The 22,577-nt window shown below is 53.0% G+C and overlaps 3 protein-coding genes across 4 annotated transcripts in view; 1 reads left to right on the forward strand and 2 right to left on the reverse strand.

Annotated features, from left to right (window-relative positions):
* CLCN6 (chloride voltage-gated channel 6) overlaps positions 1 to 5,390 on the forward strand; it is a 33,105-nt gene extending 27,715 nt beyond the window's left edge. The window contains 3 exon segments of the mRNA XM_005664997.3: positions 1,447 to 1,554; positions 1,637 to 1,762; positions 3,278 to 5,390. Coding sequence (XP_005665054.2) covers positions 1,447 to 1,554; positions 1,637 to 1,762; positions 3,278 to 3,358 — 315 coding nt within the window. The 3' untranslated portion in view covers positions 3,359 to 5,390.
* On the reverse strand, positions 9,931 to 11,719 carry NPPA (natriuretic peptide A). Of its 2 annotated transcripts, none has more exons than XM_005664986.3 (3): positions 11,461 to 11,719; positions 11,036 to 11,362; positions 9,931 to 10,231 (listed from the first exon to the last, which is right to left on the reverse strand). In XM_005664986.3, exons 1-3 carry the CDS (start codon positions 11,578 to 11,580, stop codon positions 10,220 to 10,222), a joined length of 459 nt encoding a protein of 152 aa, XP_005665043.1. In that variant the 5' UTR covers positions 11,581 to 11,719; the 3' UTR covers positions 9,931 to 10,219.
* NPPB (natriuretic peptide B) lies at positions 20,748 to 22,217 on the reverse strand. The gene is given in 3 exon segments (NM_213846.1): positions 20,748 to 20,945; positions 21,500 to 21,755; positions 22,002 to 22,217. Coding segments are annotated over 3 exon segments (396 nt in total). The 5' UTR covers positions 22,125 to 22,217; the 3' UTR covers positions 20,748 to 20,928.

Raw genomic sequence — 22,577 nt, forward strand, 5'->3', positions numbered from 1 at the left:
CTACTGTCGAGCAGTGTGTGTGGTCCCACAGCCCAGCACAGGCAGGGTCCCTGGGGGGGACGCCAGGCGGGTGTGATGTCCCCTCCGGTGCTTCTCCCCTTCGTCTCTGCCCCGATGCCGAGTGTCCCTTTGACCAGCAGGCTTTCAGTATAATTTCTACTCTTTAATCTCTGCCATGCGTGAACTTTGTCACATGTTACATCAAAAAAAGACCGTTCTCATTAATTCCCCTGTAGTTTCCTTTTTCACTTTTGGGGGTTTTGTAGCAATAGTGGGGCTGGGTAGGGTGTGTTCAGAGTGTCCCTGTAGGGACCTGCGACATACTTTACCCCTTTGGCTGGAGCTTCGAAGAGGAGACTGGAAAAGTCCCCCTGGGATCTAGTGTCCGAAGCGACCGGCCTAGTCTGGGTCTTGCCCGTGGGCGGCCAGCCTGAGGTCACTCAGTCTGACTGGCCTGCAGAAGAGACTGACGTGGGCAGGACAGGAAGGGCCATGGGTGGAGTTCCAGTTGGAACGGGGTGAAAGTCTTCTGGAGCGTGACGTGGGCCGGACCCCACAGGGCCCTGCCTGCGTTCAGAAGCTGGCCGGAGCTGCCTGGGAGAGCACAGGGTCAGCAGTGGATGGGCAAGGCTGTGTGCATGGGGAGTTAACGGGGCAAAGATTGGGGCAGGCCAGTGACACCAGCACTTGTGGTCGCTGTGCCCAGCCTGAGAGTTGGTGGTGGCAACCCAGGTGCCCAGTGAAAATCCAGAAGGCTTGGGATGCGGGAGCAGTAGCAAAGCTGCTGTGAGTTTCCTGTGGCTGTCATTTCACCACAGAGCAGGTGGCTTCAAACAACAGAAACTTACTCTTTGACAGTCAAGGCCACAGACAAGATGCAGGTGTCCGCAGGGCCATGCTCTCTCTGGGGGAGGGTCCTTACCTTGCTCGTTTGTGTGGGTGCCAGCTGCCCTCGTGTTCCTCGCTGTGGGCACATCGCTTGTGTCCAGACCCTGTCACACGGCCCTCCCTGTGCTCTCCTCAAAGGACACCAGTCACAGGGCTTAGGGCCCAGTACAAGCTCAGCTTAACTTGATTACATCCAGCAAGGCCCTGTTTCCAGTGAGGCCGCGGGCCCAGGTACCAGGCGTTAGGACCCAGGCATCTTTTGGGGGGACACAAGTCAACCCTCGCAGGTACTGCTCTTCTCACTGAAACTTTAGAATAAACGTCCACTGTTTTACTGCTGGATGGCAAGTTCAGAGACATTAGGAGCCATGCCTGGGGGAACACAACTAGGAATTGGCCGAGAACTGGCTTTGGATGACCAGGTCTCACTTCAGAGCACCTGTTCGGGTCCCTGCTCTGCCCTGTCGGGCTCTCAGACCTGGAGGGGGAGGGGACTCTGCATGGACTCTGCCAGTTGCCACCTTCAGTGCAAGGACAGTGTCTCGGTTACGGTTGCAGAGCGCCAGCCAGCCGCGCCTCTCCTACGCTGAGATGGCCGAGGACTACCCGCGGTACCCTGACATCCACGACCTGGACCTGACCCTGCTGAACCCGCGCATGATCGTGGTGAGAAGGGCTTCCCTCTGGGGCAGGGCTGGGCGAGGGCGGCTGCATGGTCCGCGGGTCACCTGTGTTGTCTCCTCTGCAGGATGTCACCCCATACATGAACCCTGCACCCTTCACTGTCTCCCCCAACACCCACGTCTCCCAAGTTTTCAACCTGTTCCGGACGATGGGCCTGCGGCACTTGCCCGTGGTGAATGCGGTGGGAGAGGTGAGTCCGAGGTGCAGGCTGGGGATGGAACCCGTGTCCCTACAGCCACGCCTTCTGGGAGGAAGCCTCTGACCACGAGGCTGTCTGTCCAGGAGGCAGGCTTCCCACCGGGAGGAAGCAGCAGAGTCCCACGGGGAGGCTTCTCAGCCTAAACCCGGCCCTGCTGTTCCCCAACCCAGAGCAAGGGGCAGCGGGGTTGAGAGCGGGACTACTGGGGTAGCTCTGCCTCCTGGGTGTTCTCCTGTGTGGCCAGCAGGTGTCGCACTGGCCTTCCTTTCTGTCGGCCAGAAAAGCTTAGGGCTGGCTCTTCATCCTAAAATGTCCCTCTTCACCCGTGACCTGGTGGTGCCTCCTTGAGGAGGGGTCCGTTCCCCATGTGCTAAAATAGTAGTCATTATCACTATGATTTTTTTTCTTTCTTTTTTTGTTTTTATTTTGGTTTTTTTTTGCTTTTTAGGGCTGCACCTGCAGCATACGGAGGTTCCCAGGCTAGGGGTCGAATCAGAGTTGCCTCTGCCAACCTTTGCTACAACCACAGCAACAACACAGGATCCGAGCCACTTCTGCAACCTACACCACAGCTCATGGCAACCCAGATCCTTAACCCAGTGAGCGGGGTTAGGGATCGAACCCGCAACCTCATGGTTCCTAGTAGATTCATTTCCGCTGTGCTACGACAAGAACGCCTCTGTTTTTTTCTACTAAACAAACGTTTGATTGTAGGAAGATATGAAAATATAGATAAGGAAAAAAAGAAAGAAATGCCAAACCTCTACAGAAGTAGCCGCATTAACTTTTCAAGGTCTGTTTTTTATCTCTGCATCTAGGAATAGATTGTATATATCAAGCGTTAATGGAAACACTGTTCCTATTTATAGTGTTTAATACCCTAATTTCTCAATTAATATGTAGGAAATGATTTTCCATGGCAGAAAGTTTTCAGTTAGGACATTTTAACATTTCAATAGCATTCTATTATCCAGTCACTCAGTTGTCCTGTTGTGGGATATTCAGTTAAAATTTCACTTTCGTGGTCACCGTTTTTAAAATTTTATTTATTTGCTTATTTATTTATTTTTGCTTATTATGGCTGCACCCGTGGCATATGAAAGTTCCCAGGCCAGGGGTTGAATCAGAGCTGCAGCCACTGGCCTACACCACAGCTCATGGTAATACGGGATCCTTAACCCACTGAGTGAGACCAGGGACCAAACCCGCATCCTCACGGATACTAGTCGGGTTCTTAACCTGCCGAGCCACTATGGGGACTCAGCTAAATTTGTCCCACTGGCTCCAGCGTGTGACCCCAAGTGGTCTGTCCCACTCCATCTAGAAACCAGGTAGCCTTTGAAGTAAGTGTCCTGATCATGTTGGCAGGACTGTCCCAGTCCTTCTAGGACCAGATCCCGTCCACACCGCTTGTTGAGACAGTCCAGGGGAGTGCTGTTCACTCCCGTTCTGTCCCAGTGGTGCCACTCTGCAGGTGACTTGGGTTTTTTTTTTACCTCGTCCTAGATCGTTGGGGTCATCACGCGACACAACCTGACGTACGAGTTTCTGCAGGCCCGGCTGCGGCAGCATTACCAGACTCTCTGACGGCCCGGCTTGGCCTCGCCACCACGTGCAGGCCTGTCCCCTCCGGGAGCCGCCCGGGGAGGCAGCAGCTTGTGCTATGTCGTGGCCGGCCGGGCAGGCTGTCCCCAGCATGGAAGATTCCCAGTCTCCCACCCGCTTGGAAAGCCTACAATCATCGGACACTCGGCCGGTCAGAGATCCTGGGGCAGCACTGGACCACTGGACTTCAGACCTGTCTGACTTCTCAGCAAGTACCTTCCCGTCTCCTCCTCCCTGTGTCCCCACCGTCCGTGGTGGCGCAGCCCCTCCTCCCGCCGCACTAAGACCCACCCTACTGGAGGGTGACACTCTGCTGCTTTCCTGGGGACCCAGCTGTTGCCTTACACCGTCATGGGAGGGACTCTGACCAAGGTAAACACTGGGGGGACGCCAGTCATAGAATGAGACGGGTGACTGAATTGAGGACTTGGGCCCTGAGCAGATCACCCGTGTTCCAGGGAGGCCCCCTTCCGTGGGGCTCTTAAGTTGGCCTCTTCATCAGTTCACTGGAAGGAAGTTCTGCTTCTGGGTGTGAGCCGGTGGTCTGGTCTCACCCCGGCCGTGTGACTCTCCTTAGAACCAACACCCTCCAAAGCACAAAGCATTCAAATCCCACTAATAATCTCTCAGCAGTGAATCTGACCACGGGGTCAGGTTTGCCTCTGCCCTTGTTTCGCCCAGCATTTCGGCTTCCTCTCTCCATTTTCCACATTAACGCTCGGCCTTCTGGTGCCACGTCTTCACCTGGTCCTTTTCTCCTCCATCGAATTATCAGACTTTCCTTAAGTTCTACCGACATCCTTCTGGTGAAGCAGCCGCAGCCCCAGAGGGTCTTGGCATCAGCCCTAAGAGTAGGGGACCCCTGGGTAAAGCTGCTTCACCTGAGTCTGCGGAGTGGCAGTTATTTGTAAGATGGAAAGGCGAGAATCCTGACCCAGTGACCACTAATGTACATGATGTGGCCTAAGAAGCCAGCGTGTGACATGGAACAGCTCTTTATTCCAGGAAGAGCATGTCGGCCCTTCACCAGCATCTCCCTCCCCTGCCGCTGACCATCCCCAGGCTTCTGAGAGACTCAGCAGTGGAAACTCCTGGGTTGTGCCAGGGAGGGGAGATGCATCCTGCCAGCACGCGCCCCAAGGCTTTAGCATCAAACATAGGAAGCCTCCCTCTCCGTTTCAGTGACTAAGCTTCCCCCGCTGGCTGGTCCTCTCTGAGCAGGCACCCAAAGTAAACATGGGGGTGGCAGGCCTTTGCACCCACTTGGCTCTTCTCTACGCACCGGCAGCACCTTAGGCCCACGGAGCAGCCCTGTGGCTGATGTGCTTCGAGACTCACTCCTGTGGGTGTAGTTAGGTTTCTTCTCAGACACAGACGTTGGCTGAGGGCCTCCGTGCCCGGCCCCGCAGAGCCGTCGTTCCCTCCCTCAGTCTCCCAACTTCTGATGCCCAGACTCCCTTTCAGCCCTGGCGTGGGCGTCAGCCGGCTTTGCTGGCTCAGGTCTGTGTTCCACGCCATCTCGGGCCCTGCTCTGCCCACGCCAGAGCCTGCTTCAGCGTCCTTCCCAGCTGACGCGGGCCCCTCCGTTCTTCGCGTTTTCTTATCTCTTTGACCTATAAAATTTCCAGCTTCCGTGGGTGGACCTGAGTTACAAAACGGAGATGAAACTCCCAATAAATAGTTTGAGAAATCACATGGACCAAAAAGGCAAGGCCTTCTAATCATGATTGTGTTCGGCCGGTTGCCACAAATTTTAAGGCAGCATTCAGAGCTTGACCACCGTATTTTTTCTTTTAATTAAGAAGGAAACCAGGAGTTCCCATGTGGCTCAGCAGGTTAAGAACCCGACTAGTATCCATTAGGTTGTAGATTCAATCCCTGGGCCTCACTCAGTAGCTTAAAGATCCAACATTGCCGCAGGCAGCAGGGTAGGTCACGGCTGTACCTTTGATCTGACCCCTACCCTGGGAACTTCCTTATGCTGCAGGTGCGGCCCTAAAAGGCCAAAAAAAAAGGAAGGAAAAAAAAGGAAGGAAACCAATTGCCCAAATCAGGCAAATGGCATGACCACCCATCCCAGGAACCTGCTCCCCGCTTCCCCCACGCTTCCCCTTCCTAAAATTGGCAGAAATGAAGTCCTGCAGGGAGTCCCACCTTCAGGGGGCAAGGTCACAGGCCCTGAGTGTTGGGATTTATCCCTTCTGCATATCACGCTGTGTTTAAGTCAACAGCTATTGTGTCCCCATCCGTGTGGCCCAGAGACACGGCAGAGTGCAAACGCCCACTCCCCCAAGCGGACCAGACGGCCGCCAAGGACGACCCCACCCAGCCGCCACCCCACCCCCTGGGAAAGATGCCTTATTTCCTGTCCTCTTTCGGTATCTGCCCTTCCCAAACAAGCCCAAAGACAGCCACCAATCCACCGGGAACAAAGTCCCCGTAAGCCGCTCTCTTTTGATTTCTGCTGGTTAGAAACTCGCATTTCCACAACTCACCTGTTACCAGCCCAGTCACCTGCCGGGGACACGGCACCTCAGTAAGCAGAAGTCTGTGGGGCTGGGTCTAGGGTTGGCCAGCGGTGGTTTTCTGTTTCTCCAGCCGAGGTGAGGGGGACGGGGGTGCAAGAGTGGACCTTTGTGCTCTGGGGGTGATGTGCTCATGACCTCGTTTAATGGACACTTGCCTGCTGGACCCAGCTGACCAGATGACATATCTCTTGCAAAGTCACATGCTGACCTGGCCCTCCTCGGTGACAAGACAGGTCAGACGCCGCCCCCCCCCCCAGGACCCCGCAGTATTGACAGGCAGTAGTGCCCCCAGCTTGGGGACCTTGGTCACTTCGACAGTAGCAGCTTCCTCTTTTTTTGTTTGCACTGTTTGTTTATACAGTAATGTTAGCTAATTCCACTGTGTATATAAATTGTATTTTTTTAATTTGTAAAATTCTATGTGTATTTGACTGTTGGAACTTGGAAGTTCTCGTTGTAACCGTAACACATCAGAATAAAACGTCTTCATCCGTCTCCGTCATCCTCTGGGCTCCACGCGCGCTTTCTCCAGGGGCTGCGTGCTTGGTTTTTATCTCCTCTCCCCCTCCTCTCTAAGATACAGAAATTGCCCCACTGAAGAGGGGCTCTCCACCTCCGGTCTCCATAGCTCCCAGCAGGACTCTGTTTGAGAACGACTTTGGTCCTGTGGGTCTGAGCCAAAACCACGCTGCCCGCCCTCTCCCACTCCGCCTGCAGATGGACAGTGCTGGGCCGTGGGTACAAATCCTCACCTCCTGCCGCCCCCTTGGCCTCGCAACCGCTGGGAACCCATTCTGATTCCTGACCCCTACGGCGTCCTGACAGTGCTGTGTTTAGGAAATTGCCCCAAGGGCAGGTTCCCCTGATGTCCAACCAGAAGGGATGGACTCGGTGCAGGGTTGAGACCTCGACGCCCGCTTCTGTCACTGCCATCTGTCATTGCTCTCTGCTCACGATGGGTTCTGCCAGAAACAGAAGTTTCTTGGTCTCTGGTTGATCTGCTTCACATCAGGTTCCCATCAGCAGCAGAAAAGCCTCAGGGGACTCAGGCCCCTCCACCCAGCCCCCACCTACTCATTCCTCCCTCCCACCCCCCACCCCCCCCCCCCCCCCCCCCCCCCCTACTCATACCCCCACCCACCCCCCCCGCCCCGCTCATCCCCTCCTCCACCCAGCTCCCCCTCCATGCATCCCCTCCTCCACCCCCCCTTCCCCCCACCCCACTCATCCTCCACCAGGCCCCCCCTTCCCTCATTCCCTCCACCCAGTGCCCACCTACTCATTCCCTCCTCCACCCAGCCCCCCCACACCATCCCCCCACCTCACTCACTCACCCCCAAGTGTCCTCTGGGTTCTGGGGTGTCTCCCGTGAAAATCCGCTGTGTCATTGTGACATCTTGGCGGCAAGCCCAGCTCCCAGGCCTCCCCTCCCAGCAGCTCCACTCCCCCAGCACCGGACCTCAGGAGCCAGCTCTGGACAGAAGCTTCTTCCTTCCTCTCCACCCTCTGTTCACAGTCCACATAACATTTTTATTGACGTAGTTACGTTAGAGTTCTTCGGCCAGCTCCCTCCCTAACCATCCTTCATTTCCCGCCCCCCCTTCCCTCCACCAAGAAGCAGATTGCTACTTTATCTCCTGTTTTCTCAGTTTCTGTACAAGATCAGGAAAATTGGAGCCTCTGCCGTGCCAGGGGCTGCTGAAGGTCCTTTGCCCTCAAGGAACTTGCAGTTGAGGGGCACGTACACAATTGCACATCCAGGCAGAGTGTGGTGTGTGGTGTGTGCTGATAGTCATATGATGGTTGTAACATGCTGCCAGTGAGGCACTTTGCTTCGTCCTGGGTATGTGCAGTCAGGGAAGGCTTCAGGGAAGAAGTGGCGTTCTCCACGAGCCTTGAGGAATGAGTAAAATGCTCTTGGGGGCACTGGGTAAAGGCTGTTCTAGGTGAGGGGCACAGCATAAATAAGGGCTGGGAAGCGAAGGTGGGGGGCGGCATAGAATCTGATCGGAGAATGAGGTGTTGGGGGGGAAGAAGCGGGCAAATGGGTCAGCACCGCTCCCCATTGTGAGTGAGCCCAGGACCTGGCGTGTAGGCAACACCCCTTTCAGAAGCAGGCACAGAGAAATGACATCTCCTCCAGTGGCCCCCACCTCGGTAAAATTTCCAAGTCCAAATGCTTTGGACCCGAATTTGGGAAAGCCGGTGGCTAATCTTTCAATTTAGTGCCCAAAAGGCACATGAACTTGCAGTTGGTCAGCATAACAACATTTCTTTCTTCATCTTGCTGTTTTTAAACTCAAATACTCTGCTCACTCTTCTTAAAACTAAAAGTGTGGAGTTCCCTAGTTAAGGACCCGGTATGGCCACTGCTGGGCTCGGGTTCAGTCCCTGGCCCCAGAACCTCTGCATGCCTTGGGCTTGGCAAAAAAAAGAAATAAAAAGTAATAATAACCAGGGGTTTCCATCGTGGCTCAGTGGTAACGAACCTGACTTGTATACATAAGTACTCGGGTTCAATCCCTGACCTCCTTCAGCAGGTTAAGGATCTGGCATTGCCTTGAGCTGTGGTGTATTTCTCAGACTAGGCTTGGATCCCAAGTTGCTGTGGCCGTGGTGTAGGTTGGCAGCTACAGCTCTGAGTCAACCCCTAGCCTGGGAGCTTCCATATGCCGAAGATGTGGCCCTAAAAAAAGAAAACAAAAAAACAAAAAAATAAATAAATAAAAGTGCCATTCACTCAGCTGCAGCACTAACTGAAAAATGTGTCGGAGAACAGCTAGGGTCCTCTTTTTTTTTTTTTTTTTTTTTTTTCTTTTTAGGGCTGCACCTATGGTATGTGGAATTTCCCAGGCTAGGGGTCGAATCAGAGCTACAGCTGCCAGCCTACCCCACAGCCACACCCATGCTGGATCCAAGCTGCATCTGTGACCTACACCATAGCTCATGGCAACGCCGGATCATTAACCCACTGAGCGAGGCCAGGGATCGAACCTGCGTCCTCATGAGCACTAGTCGCGTTCCTTTCTGCTGCACCTCAATGGGAACTCCCAGGATCCTCATTTTAAATATATTGTCTCTAAAAAAAAAAATAAATAACTGAAACCAAAAAATACTAGGTGCAAGAACGATCTATCAAATACGAGCTACTTTAGATGTAATTAGAAAAAAAAACCTAGGTGCTCCTGTTGTAGCCCAGTGGGTTAAGAACCTGACATAAATGTTCGTGAGGATGCAGGTTCAATCCCTGACCTCGCTCAGTGGATTAAGGACCCAGAGTTGCCACAAGCTGAGGCATAGGGCACAGATGGAGCTGGAATCCCACGTTGCTCTGTCTGTGATGTAGGCTGGCAGCTGCAGTTCTGATTCAACCCCTAGCTTGGGAACTTCCATATGCCACAGGTGTGACTATAAAAAGAAAAAAAAAACAAAACAAAAAAGCCCTGATATTTGTAACTTTTCTTTTTCAATAAATAAGTACCCTAAATGTGAGCACATCTGAGTAAAGATAAATACCCTTTGGGTCTCCTGGGGATTTTTCAAGATCCATGGTGAGGTGGCAGTGAGCATGAAGGCAGGTTAAGAGCTGTGTTTTGAGTCCCCAAGCCCTAAACACACACACACGCAAACACCCATACACAGAGGAATGAAGGGAGCCCAAAATTGTGCAAACCCATTGAATATACACCACTAAGAATGACCTCTCTGTGAACTGTGGACATTGGGTGGCTCTGCTGTGTCAGTGCAGGTACGTCGATGGGAACATATGTCCCACTCTGGGGGGGGATGTTGATAATTGAGGAGCCCGTGCATCGGGGGTGGCCAGGGTTACATGAGAAATCTCTACTTTCTGTTCAGCTTTGCTGTGAGCATAAAATAAAACTGCACCCCAAAATAATTTTATTATTTTTTACAAAGGAGGGGGAAAGGAATTGAGCATTCTTTACTCTGAGGAAAGGTAAAATGACAAGGAATAGCAGACTAAACTCCTTTCGGGAGTTGAAAGAAATCAGACCAACCACAGCCTTCAGCGTCTGTCCGTGGTGCTGAAGTTTATTGGTTTTGAAACCAATGTCAGTTAACAGGTGACTAAAATTTAATGCAGGAGTGGGAGAGGTGGAGAAGCCGCAATGAAATCACTTTACATTTAGCCTAAAATGTGAGACATGTTGACAGGAGGCTGCCCCTTGAATCGGGTGCTCTTCACACCTCAACTTGACAGCAACGAGACAGGACAAAGATGAGAGAGAGACCCCAGGGGATGAGGGTCTCTCCAAGTCTGGCCGGGGCCTGGCTCGCCTTTTCCTCCCTGGCGTTATCTTCGGTACTACAAAGAGAACAGAAACGTGTTTGGCTTGGGGACCTGGCTCTCCTGGAAAAGTCAGCTTCACAGGACAATTCTTACTTCCTACGGTCCCCTCTCCAGCCCAACGACTGCCTGAGTTGCATGAACTGGCAAACGAATTGACATGAGGAGCTAGTAAAGTCGATCCTGGTAAATTTCCATTTTGGGGGGAATCTGACACTTTGGGGAGGAGCATAAAATGCCAATCAGCCGGAAGAAGGTGAATTTTTTAAGTTCCCAGGGCTCATGGCAAGGAACTTCTTTTTTGCCTATCATTTTCTCAGCAGGCTCTAGCTGAGGATGACGTCATTGTTCCGAGAGTCACAGAGCTCCCACCCAGCTAGCGCAGAAATTTCAAAGAGAATGTGGTTTTTTTGTTTGTTTGTTTGTTTGTTTATTTATTTTATTTTTTTTTTTTTAGTGCTGCACCAGAGGCATATGGCGGTTCCCAGGCTAGGGGTCGAATCGGAGCTATTGCCACCGGCCTGTGCCACAGCCACAGCAAGGCCAGATCTGAGGCTTGTCTATGACCTACACCACAACTCACGGCAACGCCGGATCCTTAACCCACTGAGGAAGGCCAGGGATCGAACCCACAACCTCATGGTTCCTAGTCGGATTCGTTTCCTCTGCGCCACGACGGGAACTCCCCAAAGAGAATGAGCCTTAATGCTGATCCCTCTCCTGCTGAGGGCATCCCTAGTGGTACTCTTTCACAAGGCCTGAATATCAATGAAACCCCATGTCCTTCCTCCCCGTCCCATTTCCACCCCTGGTTTCTCTTACCCGGAAGCTGTTACAGCCCAGTCCACTCTGTGCTCCAATCCTGTCCATCCTACCCCCGAAGCAGCTGGACCTCCGCAGGCTCCGAGGGGCAGCAAGCAGTGCCCTCAGCTTGCTCTTCAGAAGGGCAGATCTATCGGAAGCGTCCCAGGGGCCCCGCCCCAGGGCACCCCCATCTCTCTGGGCTGGGTTCACCTCCCCGGTCCAGGGAGGTACCTCCAAAAGGGGGCTGAGAGGGGCCCCCACTTCCTCATTCTGCTCGCTTAGTACTTGTGGGGGCATAGCCTCATCTTCTAAAGGCATCTTGTCCTCCAAGTGGTCCAGCAAATTCTTGATAAAAGGAAGAGCGGGAAAGGGAGAGATCTCACTGACGGGCACCAGGTCCCAAAGCCCCCTCACCCCAGACTGTGCCCCTTTCCTGGCCCTACCTTGAAATCCATCAGGTCTGCATTGGACACGGAGCCGTACACAGGGTTCGCTCTGGTTTGCCCTGGGAACTGAAACACCAGAACGAGGAGGAAGCTCACGGTGATGGTGGAGGAGCCCATGCTGGCGTCGGTCAGGGAGTGGTCTGCCACTTGCTCCTCTTCCCTCTCCTTTCTGGTTTCCCCCTCCTGGCTTTCGTCCGTCTCTGTCTTCCAGCTGCCCTGAGCCACCTCTTTTATAGCCCCCAGGCTCTCCGAGAGCGCAAGAGGGATGGAACCCTCCCCATTCTGTCACTTGCAGTGATAAAGCCGCTGAGTGAGGAGCCAGCAGAAGATGCCCTTTTAAAGTTATCAGTCCAGCCAGCTTGTCACAGCCCCTCCACCTTGAGCAGCCCCAACAACCCCCGGGACCCTCAGCTGCAAGAGCCACATTCTTGTTGATTTGCCTCAAGAGGTTCCCACTTCAAAGGTGTGAGAAGAGCGAAAAAGAGTCCTTGGTTATCTCCCAGCGATGCCTCGGGCTTCTTTCTCCTGGGCAACGGGACCCAGGCAGGGAAGCACAGGGTGACGGCTGGCTGGCACCCAGCTCCCCTGCTGGTTTGCGGCTCAGCTGTCAGGGGCTCCAAATAAGGGCGGGAGAGGAGGAAATGGCAGGCAGCCAGCGGCTAGGGACAAATTAGTCCAGATGCTCCAGCTGACCTCACACCTGACTCCTGGGTGGGGAGGGCAGGCCTTTCCCTCCACAGGGCTGCCCTTGCTCCCTGGCTGTCACTCTCAGCCATCAGGTGAAGACAGAGGACTTTTTTAGAGTCCTAAGTCAGCCGGAACTAAATGTGACAAATGTCCCAAGAACCCTGCTCCCAAATACAAACACCCAGAAGAGTTTGGGGAACGTGGTCATCGCTCTGCAAATCTTACCCCCGCACAGCTCCCTCCGAGGAGCTGCAGGAAATGGGCCCTGAGAGGATGCTGGCATTTGCCTTTTTTTTTTTTTTTTTTTTTTTTTTTTGGCTTTTAAGGGTCACACCTGCATCATATGGAAGTTCCCAGGCTAGGGGCTGAATCAGAACTGCAGCCGCCGACCCATAGCCACAGCAACACCAGATCTGAGCTGCATATGACCTACACCACAACTCACGGCAACAACAGGTCCTTCACCCACTGAGCAAGGCCAAGGATCAAACCCGCATCCTCATGGATAATAGCTGGGTTCGTTGCCACTGAGCCACTGTGGGAACTCTCCGGCATGTTCATCTGGAGAAGCTCAGCCTCTGGGTTTGAAGCATGGAGGGCCTCACACCTTCCAGGCAAGCTCCCAGGCAAAGTTGGCTGATGGAGTGAGGGTGGGAGACAACCAGGGTCCATGCAGTTTCCCTTAACGCCGCCCACATCCTTCTCTGAGGCTAAGAAAGCGATAAGCCCCTGAGGCCTCCATTTCCGCCCCCCCCCCAACAAGAGAAACACCAGGGGTGAGCTTGTCCACGTTTAAGGAGGGGCCTCCATTCACTGCACTCAATGCTGCACACTCTTTGATGCAACGTATCCTGGGGGCAAGCCTGCACTTGAAGGGAGGAGAGCCCAGCAGTGCAGCCCCAAACGCGGCTCCAAAGAGCTATGAATAGGTGAGCAAATTCTAAAGTGTGAATTACTATCTAATTGCATGGCGCTCACCACGGTTGTCTTTATTGGTTGGGTGGAATGTGCCAGACACTGGGCTGAGAGCTATATGTGGATTCTCTCCTTTTCATCACCAGCTCCGGGATATGGTCCCCATTCACAGAGGGACAGAACTGAGACGGAGAGGGTCTGTTCCCTGCCCAGCGTCACTCATCACCGGGCAGAACCAGGACTTGAACCCTAGGTCTGACACTGGTGTCTTTATTCTCCACCCAGTTCACAGGCCCTGCTGCCTCTTTGTAGGATGCTTCCTTAATAAGCCCTTTAGACACAGTTCCGATTAAACCCTGCCCTCATCCCGGCCCCTCGGGATGCCTCTGTGCACCTCCTCACTTTCCCCCGACCTGGGGCTGTAGCTTTGCGTGCTTGGCAAGTGTGTGAGTATGTGGACTGGCTCAGGAAAGCACCACGCCCAAGCTCTACCACCTATTCTCACACCTGACATGTCTCAGTCTATCCCGCAGAAACCCAGGAAATGCGGGTGGAATGACCAGCTCTGTCCCGGCCAGACCCTCCCCTGGCTTTGCTCACTCCCTGGTACAGTGAGAGGGCAGGGAATGGGGCACTATGTGGCCAGAGGCCACCTGGGGTGTCCAGGGATGTTCTATTCTAGAGGAGAAAGGCGCCCTCTTTGCTAACTGTTTGGGGCCAAGCAAACTCAACGTGAAATCTAAAATGGGTGCCATTCTGAGTAGGGGCTCTGGGGGCTGAGAGCCGCCGTCTCCGGATGCGCCTCTGGAATGTGCTCACAGCTTAATTGCTCTGGCACCGGCAGGGTTATTATTAGCAGAGGATTCAGTGAGCAGGCGCCCTGGGGAACTGATGCTCCTTGCCACATGCGTCACACAGCTGGTCCCCTGGAGATGCCCTTTGAGAGGCTTTGATGTGGGCATGACTTCCAAAAGGGCACCCTGATGGGTGCCCTCTGCAATGGCTTGGCCTATGAGGGCTGATGCTGTTCCTGTGTCCTGTGTCCTGTGTCCTGAGCCACGCCTTCTGACGCCCGTAGGTGACCCAAGAGAAAGCAGAAGTCCCATCCAAGGTTCCAGAAGGAGAATTTCAGAATTCTCCTTAGCTTCTTTCATTAAAATTACTTTTCCTCAGAGTTCCGTTGTGGCTCAGTGGGTTAAGAACCTGACTAGTATCCATGAGGCCAGTCAATCCCTGGCCTCGCTCAGTAGGTTAAAAGGTCTGGCATGGCCATGAGCTTCGGTGTAGGTCAAAGACGTGGCTCGGATCTGGCATTGCTGTGGCTGTGGCCTAGGCTGACAGGTGCAGCTCCGATTCGACTCCTAGCCTGGGAACTTCCATGTGCTGCCCCTGTGGCCATAAAAATAAATACATAAAAATTAAAAGAATAAATTATTTTTCCTCTTCCAGAGTGAAACTGGAGTGGGACACGAGTGTCGTTTATTGAGTTTCTTCTATTGGCTTTGGTTTTTTGGCAGAGGGCGTGTGGCAAGAAAAAGAATGTTCAGGTTTGCTGCCCTGCGGGCTTTGTATATAGCCAACACCACCTCCTGCGTTAACAGGGCCCAGGGAAAACACAGACAATTCCCCAACACACATGCTGCCCCAACCCCCCAACCTATTATCTACCCCAATCCTATTAAAGCCCTTGATTTTGAGCCTGAAATGAGTAACAGCTTCATTTCCGTGCCCATGCTCCCCTTTGGGGAGAGTGTGTGTGAAGCGGTTGATATTTAATAGGGTGCTTAGAAGCCAGCCTGTAGGAGTGAGAAAAAAAAATGTAGCTAAAGGCACAGAAAACCAGATCCACCCCCCACCCCCACCTCTCCCACTTGGCTGAAAAATCAAAAGCCTTTTTTTCCTTCCTTATTACTGGAAAGAAGTGGTCTTAGTCATATGAGGAAATGAAGATTGCAAATGGGTGGGAGAATCCCAGAACTGGGGTGTCTCCAGTTTCCAGCCGAGTTGGGTTTCATGACCCTCCATGAGGATGCTGTGGGCTGCTTCATGGAGCCATGAGGGCTCAGCCATGTCATGCATGTGGCAGAACTGGTATGGAAAACCCATCACATTCATGGCAGGAGTCTCTCAGACCTCAACTGTCTAAAGCAGAAGCTCCCGTTAGGAAAAATGAGTAGGACACTGGAACATATTTAGGGGTGGTGGCTTCTGACTTTGAAAGTGATGTTCAGCGGTTCCTGTTGTGGCTCAGCAGGTTAGGAACCCAACATAGTGCTTATGAGGACATGGTTTCAATCTCTGGCCTTGCTCAGTGGGTTAAGGACCTGATGTTTGCTGCAAACGGCAGTATAGGTGGCAGATGGGGCTCAGATCTGGTGTTGCCATGGCTGTGGCTGTGGTGTAGAGAGCTGTACCTCCAATTCGACCCCTGGTCCAGGAATTTCCATATGCCGCAGATCCGGGCATAAAAGAAAAAAAGAAAATGATGTTCCATTTCTTTGGTATGATGTGGAGGTCACTAGAACTGGAAAAAAAAAGGCCCAAGGCAAAAGTTCATTTGCTAAAGTTTTATCAGGGTTCTAGTTCAAGAAAAGCAAGAATGAGGGGAAAAGGAACATGAGGTAGTGTATTAGTCACCTATCGCTGGATGACAAACTACCCCAAACTCTAACAACCTAAAACCACACACCTTAGGAGTTCCCACTGTGGCTCAGTGTTAATGAACCTGACTAGCCTCCATGAGGATGATGGTTTGACTCCTGGCCTTGCTCAGTGGGTGAAGGATCCGGCATTGCCGTGAGCTGTGGTGTAGGTCGCAGATGCAGCACAGATCCTGAGTTGCTGTGGCTGTGTCTGTGGCTGTGGCTGGCAGCTACAGCTCCAATTCAACCTTAACCTGGGACCCTCCATATGCTGCAGGTGCGGCCCTTTAAAAAAAAAAAAAAGATAAAACAACAACAACAGCACACATCTGTTATCTAATAGTTTCTGTGCACCAGGAATCTGGCTCTGCTTGGCTGAGTGGCCCTTGCTCAGAGCTCGCATAGGCTGCTATTAAGATGTTAGCCAGGGCTGTGGTCCTCTCAAAGCTTGGCTGGGTACCTGTTCTCAAGCTCGCCCTCTGTCTGGTGATGGCCTCAGGCCCTTACTGAGGCTGGAGGTGTCAGTTCCTCGCCATCTGGGCCTCTCCATGGCGATGCAACTGACTTCCTTTACGTAGAGAGAGACTGTACAAACCACCACCTCTGTGTAGTCTTATCTTGGAAGTGAGTCACTAGGTCCAGCCCATGCTTAAAGGGAGGGGATCACCAAGGGCATGAATACCAGGAGGTGAGCATCCCTGGGGTCGGTCTTAGGGGCTGCCCACCACGGGAAGGAGAAAGAACAACCACAGAGTGTTATGTTACCAAGCTGGTCATAGCTTTGCAAAACAGCTTAGTGGTTATTTGGTTGGTTGGTTGGTTGGTTGGGTTGGTTGGTTGGTTGGTTTACTGGTTGGTTGGTTGGTTTACTGGCAGGTCATGCTGGACATCATCAGTGGACTTCATGGAATCCAGCACCTTGGAACAGTCTATGAGGAGAGAAAAGGATGAGGGTTCTTCACTGGATCTTTAGGGCTGGTATAACGAAATACCACAACCTAGGTGTCTTAAAACAACAGAGTATACTGTCTCCCAGTTCTGAAGGCTAGAGTTCAAAAGCAGGGTGTCAGCATGGCCAGGCTCCCCCTAAACCCTGTAAGGAAGGAGGCTTCCTTGTCTTTCACAGCTTCTGGTAGCTGCCGGCAACCCTTGGCATTCCTTGACACGCAGGTGCATGGCTCCAGTCTCTGCCTCTGCCATTAGATGGCCATCTTCCCTCTCTGTGTTTCTTTGCTTCTTACAAGGACACCAGTCATACTGGATGAGGAGCCCACTCTACTTCAGCCTGACCTCATCTTAACTAACTACATCCATAGCGACACTGATTCGCCAACATCCCTGCCAGCACAACAACCAGGGACATACCTGAGTGCCCACCCCTGCACCTTGCCCTCCCTGGAGGCCTACGTGGAAGGGGAGTCACCCTCAGGCTAAGGCATGACGTTCCTGCTCTCTCCCCCTGATGCAGGGAGAACCAGATTGGAGAGCCTGAGCCAGGGAGGCCAGTCAGGAAGCTGATGTGCCAACATCCAACCTTGGCCTAAGTGGTGAGGGAAGGAGGAGTAGACATACCTGCCTGGGTGGTCCAGCCAAAAAACAGAGTCAAGAAAGATTCCAAGGGCTGACGTCATCAAGGGTGGAGCCCTGGGAGAAGGTTTACTCATTCAGGTGTGTCTCCGTTTGAGTTCTCCTGAATCTGAGACAAGTATTTGAGCAAAGCAGTTTGTTTTGGAGACAATCCCAGGCAATATTGGCAGGAGAATGGGGAGCTGACCACAGAGAAGGTGTTTAGCGATCACTGTGAGCGGTTCGAGCTTAACTCCCCACCCCACCCCCCAGAGAACCCTGGGCACCAGCAAAAGAGGCACACCACCTGTGTGGGCTGAATTCTGCTCCTGGTCCATGTCAGTTCCCCAGCACTTTCTGTCTGCCCTCAGGAACTGGGCTTCAGCTTCCAGAGAAAGTCCTCAGGCAGGAAAGGATGATGCTCTGGATGGAATTAGGGCTGGTGCACCCTGAAGCATCGAGGGCAGGGGCTGTGCTTGGCACTTCTGGAGACAGGACACCAGAGGCACAAGACTGGGAGCCAGTGTCATTTCTCAGAAATGTTCCAGGATGCCCAGGCAGCTGTACAAGGACCTGTCTTTTCACTCCACAGGGAAAATGGGCCATTTAGTGGAAAAGCACTGATTGCATGAAAAATCCTCCAGACAGGAATTGAAGTTCTGAGAACTGCAACATGAACAAAGGCACAACATCAAGTTCATGATTTTGTTTAGACCTAGTTCTGCGGGAAAATAAAATGCATTTCTTTTTCTTGCCTCGAATCCTCCACAGAAGGGTCAAAGCTGCCACAAGGGGAGTAGAGAGAGAAACGCAGAATCATCAACATGAGGTGGCATGTTCAGGCCATCAGTAATCTCGACACTGGAGACCCAACAAAGCCAGTTTACCCTCTGCTGAAGCTCCTTCCCGCTGTGAAGCCATGAGTTTGGTCTTCTTGTGTCTGCGTCCACCAACATATCTTTCTGTGTAGATAACTCTGACAAGCATCCACTGAGATACATAATCCAGCAGCGTCTTTGGAGGACGAGGTTGATGATAGGGAAGTCAGGGCGTTAAGGTCATGGCTATAGCTACACGGGGATATATTTGAAGGGGTTAGGGTCAGAGATTAGGGAGGGCTGGTTTTGGTTGTTTTTTTTGTTTGTTTGTTTGTTTGTTTGTTTGTTTTTTTGCTTTTTGGGGGCCACACTTGTGGCATATGGAGGTTCCCAGGCTAGGGGTGGAATCAGAGCTACAGCTGCCGGCCTACACCACAGCAACACAGGATTGGAGCCATGTCTGCAAACGACGCCACAACTCACAGCAACGCCAGACCCTTAACCCACTGAGCAAGGCCAGGGATTGAACCTGCAACCTCATGGTTCCTAGTCAGATTCGTTTCTGTTGCAACATGATGGGAACTCCCAGGGAGGGCTGATTTTAAAGGGCATCCAGAGACGGTGCAGGTGCCACAATGCTGCCCACAAACACCTAAACACAGGGGGAGCTCAATGTCACGCCATTGGGTACATCAGGCCACCCACTCTCCACCCTTCAGAAGTCACATCTGGTTCCTTCACAGGTTTTTGTGGGGTTTTTTTGGGGGGGTCCTCTTTCCTGGACCTTTGCCTGGGGAAATAGTCTTGCGTAACAGGCTGTGTCTATAGCATACACACAGACTCTACCACCTGAGCCCTATTTAAGGAAAAGCTGGAGTCACCTAGAAGAATTCTGAAGTGCTGGCTGGGTTTGTACAGTGGGTGTTCTGGGAGGGGTCTATCTTCATCACTTGAGCCAGAGGAGGGGAGGGGACTCTGTCTTCACCTGCCGATAGGCAACAGCCACAAATTGCAAATGTTGAACTGAGTGACGCCATTAGCAGGGTGACCTTGCCTCCCACCAGCAGTCCTAATTCACTGACTTGGGAGAGGCTGGGCTGTGCAGGGGTTGGGGGCCTGGGTGCTGGACCAGCATGTGTGGGCTTGAATCCTGGCTCTGCCTTTTTTTTTTCTTTTTAACTGCGTGACCCTGAGCAAGTCACCTCACTTCTCTGTGCCTCGGTTTCCCCGTCTGTAAAATGAAAGATAATGAGTTCTTTCTCAGAGTTGTGAGGACCAGTATGAGTTCATGGAGCTGTGCCTGGGACATAATGTGGCCTTTACAAATGTTAACTATGCTAATTACTCATTGCTGCCCTGGGTCAGAGACACTAGGCAAAGCTGGCTCACACTTACACTGGACAGTATGTTGCTCCCCAAACCTTCTTTTTTAAGTCTTAATCTCACTAGATATCTGTAATCTCTGACGCACACTGGGTTAAAATGACCCACTATTTCTGGCTCCCTCTCAATCAAAGAAACATCAAACAAGAACAGCAGAAAGGCTGTCACATGCAATTACGGCCAGCAGCACTGGCCCACGAGTCACTGAGTCTCACTCCAACCCAGCGCTGGCTTTTAGCAGCTGTATGCTTTCAAGTAACATGTTTCTCTTTTCTGGGTCTCAGTTTTCTTATCTGTAAAATGGGGAGATCAATGGTCCCATCCTTTCTGCTGAGCTGGGATCTTAGAAGACATTCTAGGCAAAGGGAGTGGCATCAGCTGAGGCCTGGGAGCCTGAAAGCAGGGGCACGTTCAGCAGCAAGACCTGGGATGCCTGGAACCCAAAATGCCAAAGGCGCAGGACCTTGGGGGGACAGAGCAAGGACCCTGACCAGGACTCCCCACTGATGACGGCATCACTGTTGGATTCTGGTGTTGTCCCCTTTTCTGCCTGAGAACGAAGGTCTTCTCCCTCTAGGTAGAGGGGGAGTGACAGTGTGGGGGCCCGAGGGAGGAGCACCCCAAAATGCTGGACCTCTTATCAGACACTCCCGAACTTGCAGGCTCAGAAAATGAACATGCTTTTCAACTCAGGGTTTTGAAGCTCCTTTCCAAGATGACATTAGGAATTGAAGGTTTGAACCTGAGGTTTGGGGCAGGATGGGGGCTCGCCTCCATCAGGAATGCAAATGAGCCAATGTGTGGGTGTGTCTCTCCCTCTCTCTCTCTCTCTCTCTCTCTCTCACACACACACACACACACACACACACACCCTGCCCCAATCTCTGAGAGCTTCGCTTAGGCCTTCTGGAAACAACAAACACAGGCAGAGTCCTTTGATGGCAGAATTCCAGGCAGAGGAAAGACAGATTCCTTGACACACACCCTCCTCTCAGAGGGTTACACCAGGGCCCATTCACCTCCCAGGGAGAAGCTGTCAGGCTTTGCAAAGCAGTTTCTGGGAAGCGGCTCAAGTGTTCCATTACTTAACAGATATTTTAGAGCAAGAAAAACCCTTAAAGAAAAAAAATTCCCCCCACCAGCTGCTTGACCGGCCCCTGAGGCCGTGTCCCCACCCTGCCATGAGGACACCTTGGGGACCTTCGAGAATTCTGATTGCTTCTTAATGCTGGATTCTTTTTCAAACACGGAGGCAAGTCAGTTTCAAAAGACAGAGCTCTAATGTTGACTTTATTTCACCATGGAAAAAATGTGCTCACAAATAAGAACCGTCTTATATACAACCACCAAATAAATAAATAAATAAATACATAAATAAAAACAGGAGTTGCTTTGAAGGGGAGCAGGGGAGGGGCGTTGGAGAAGCGGACACAGAGGTTGTCAGCCAGGACTTCTCAGTACCTCCTGAGCACTGTGGGGGGGAGAGAGAGGGTGAGGATGACATTAGGGTGAGAGGCAGGCAGGACCTGGGCTTCCCCCCACCACGTGCCACCCCTGCCACCCGCCTTCTTCAGCAGAACTGGATGTTTGGGGCTTTGGGATAATCCATCTCTCTGGACCTGAGTTTCCTCCTTGTAAGCTGGGACTTGTCATCACCCTGGTGATCCTGCCCTCTGCCTTTGCAGCCACAGACAGTTGAGGGGAAACCAGGGGGAAGAGGTTTAGTTCTCTTTTTGCTCCCAGGAGCGGCAGCCAGGCAATGACAGAATTTACATCCTAAAGTAATTCTGCCGCCTTGGGTGAGAGAGGCAGGGGGTGGCGAGAAGGTGGGTGGGGACTCATAGTCATGCTAGTGAATGCTGTCCAAATTTAATTTTTCCAGGAAGGCGCTCCTTGGCCTTGAGGACTGGCAACAAGAAAGAGTGATATCCAGGTGTCCTTTTCTCGGAGTTTGGTCCCCAGAGACATCAAACCCAGAAGTGATGCTAACCGGGGCGTGCAGTGGGAATGGGGGTGGGTGCTCACCATTGCAGCCCAGGCCGCTGAGGGAGCCGATCCGGTCCAGCCTCCGCCCAAAGCAGCCAGAGTCACGCATCGTCTTGGGGCTGCGTATTCCCCGGAGGACTTGGAAGATGCTACTGCGGGGCCCAAGAACCCCCGTGGGGGCTGCTTCCCTCGCCTCCCAGGCTTCTGTGAGGCCACGGTCCTGCCGGAGGGGCTCCAGGTCCGTCCGCTCCGCCTGCAGCTCGGAGACCCTGTCTCGCAGGCGGTCCAGCAGCTCCTGGGATGGGTGGGGGAGCCCGAGCCTCAGGAACTCGCACCTGGACCCATCACTCTTGATGGTGCTGAAGCGAACCAACTGCCTTGGGAGCGGGGTCCTCACCCCCAGCCTGGCTGCCTTCTAACCCCTTATCACTAGTTCCCAAAGGAGGTTAGAGCCCTCTTGGAACAGTAGGTGGGGACCCGTTAGTTGCTGCTGTCCGCGCCCTCCCAGCCAACCAAGTCTAAGCAGTTCATCAGGGCTCACCTGTATCCCTGGCAGTTCTGAGGCCAGGCCAGCGCCACCCAGTGGATGGGAACGGCATCCTAGCAGCAACAGGTGCAAGAACAGGAGCAGGAGCACGCGGGGAAGCGCCATCCGGGGGCCCATGTGGCTGGAGGAGAGGATAGAGGCTGCTGCCTGCTGCCGCTGCTGCTGCCGCTGAGCTGGGTCCAGGTTCACTTTTCACTTCCTAGCAGCCTGCAGGCGCTCCCCTGGATCCTCCGGCAATCACAGCCTTTTATTCCCTGTCCTGGGAGCTGGGCCGGCCCTGCCCCTTTGGGTTATCTCTGATTTATCGGCCACATTCCGGCTGGGCCCGGTGAGCTCAGGGCGGGGGAATGCACCTCCCCACGCCGAGGGGTGGAGGCTGGGGAGAACAGGCCTTGTATAGGAAAGGGCCTGGCCGGGGGCGGGAGTTTGCTGCAGTGGGGGAAGGGGGGGATGCGGGGATGCGAGGTGGGAGGGAAGGGGGCGAGACACCTCTCTTGCTTTCTCCTTTCCTGCAAAAACCTTAGGGCCTTAGCTCCTTCCTCTTTCCTCCCCACCCCTATTCCTGGAGAG

Source organism: Sus scrofa, chromosome 6, assembly GCF_000003025.6.
Source record: "Sus scrofa isolate TJ Tabasco breed Duroc chromosome 6, Sscrofa11.1, whole genome shotgun sequence".
Lineage (NCBI taxonomy): Eukaryota > Metazoa > Chordata > Mammalia > Artiodactyla > Suidae > Sus > Sus scrofa.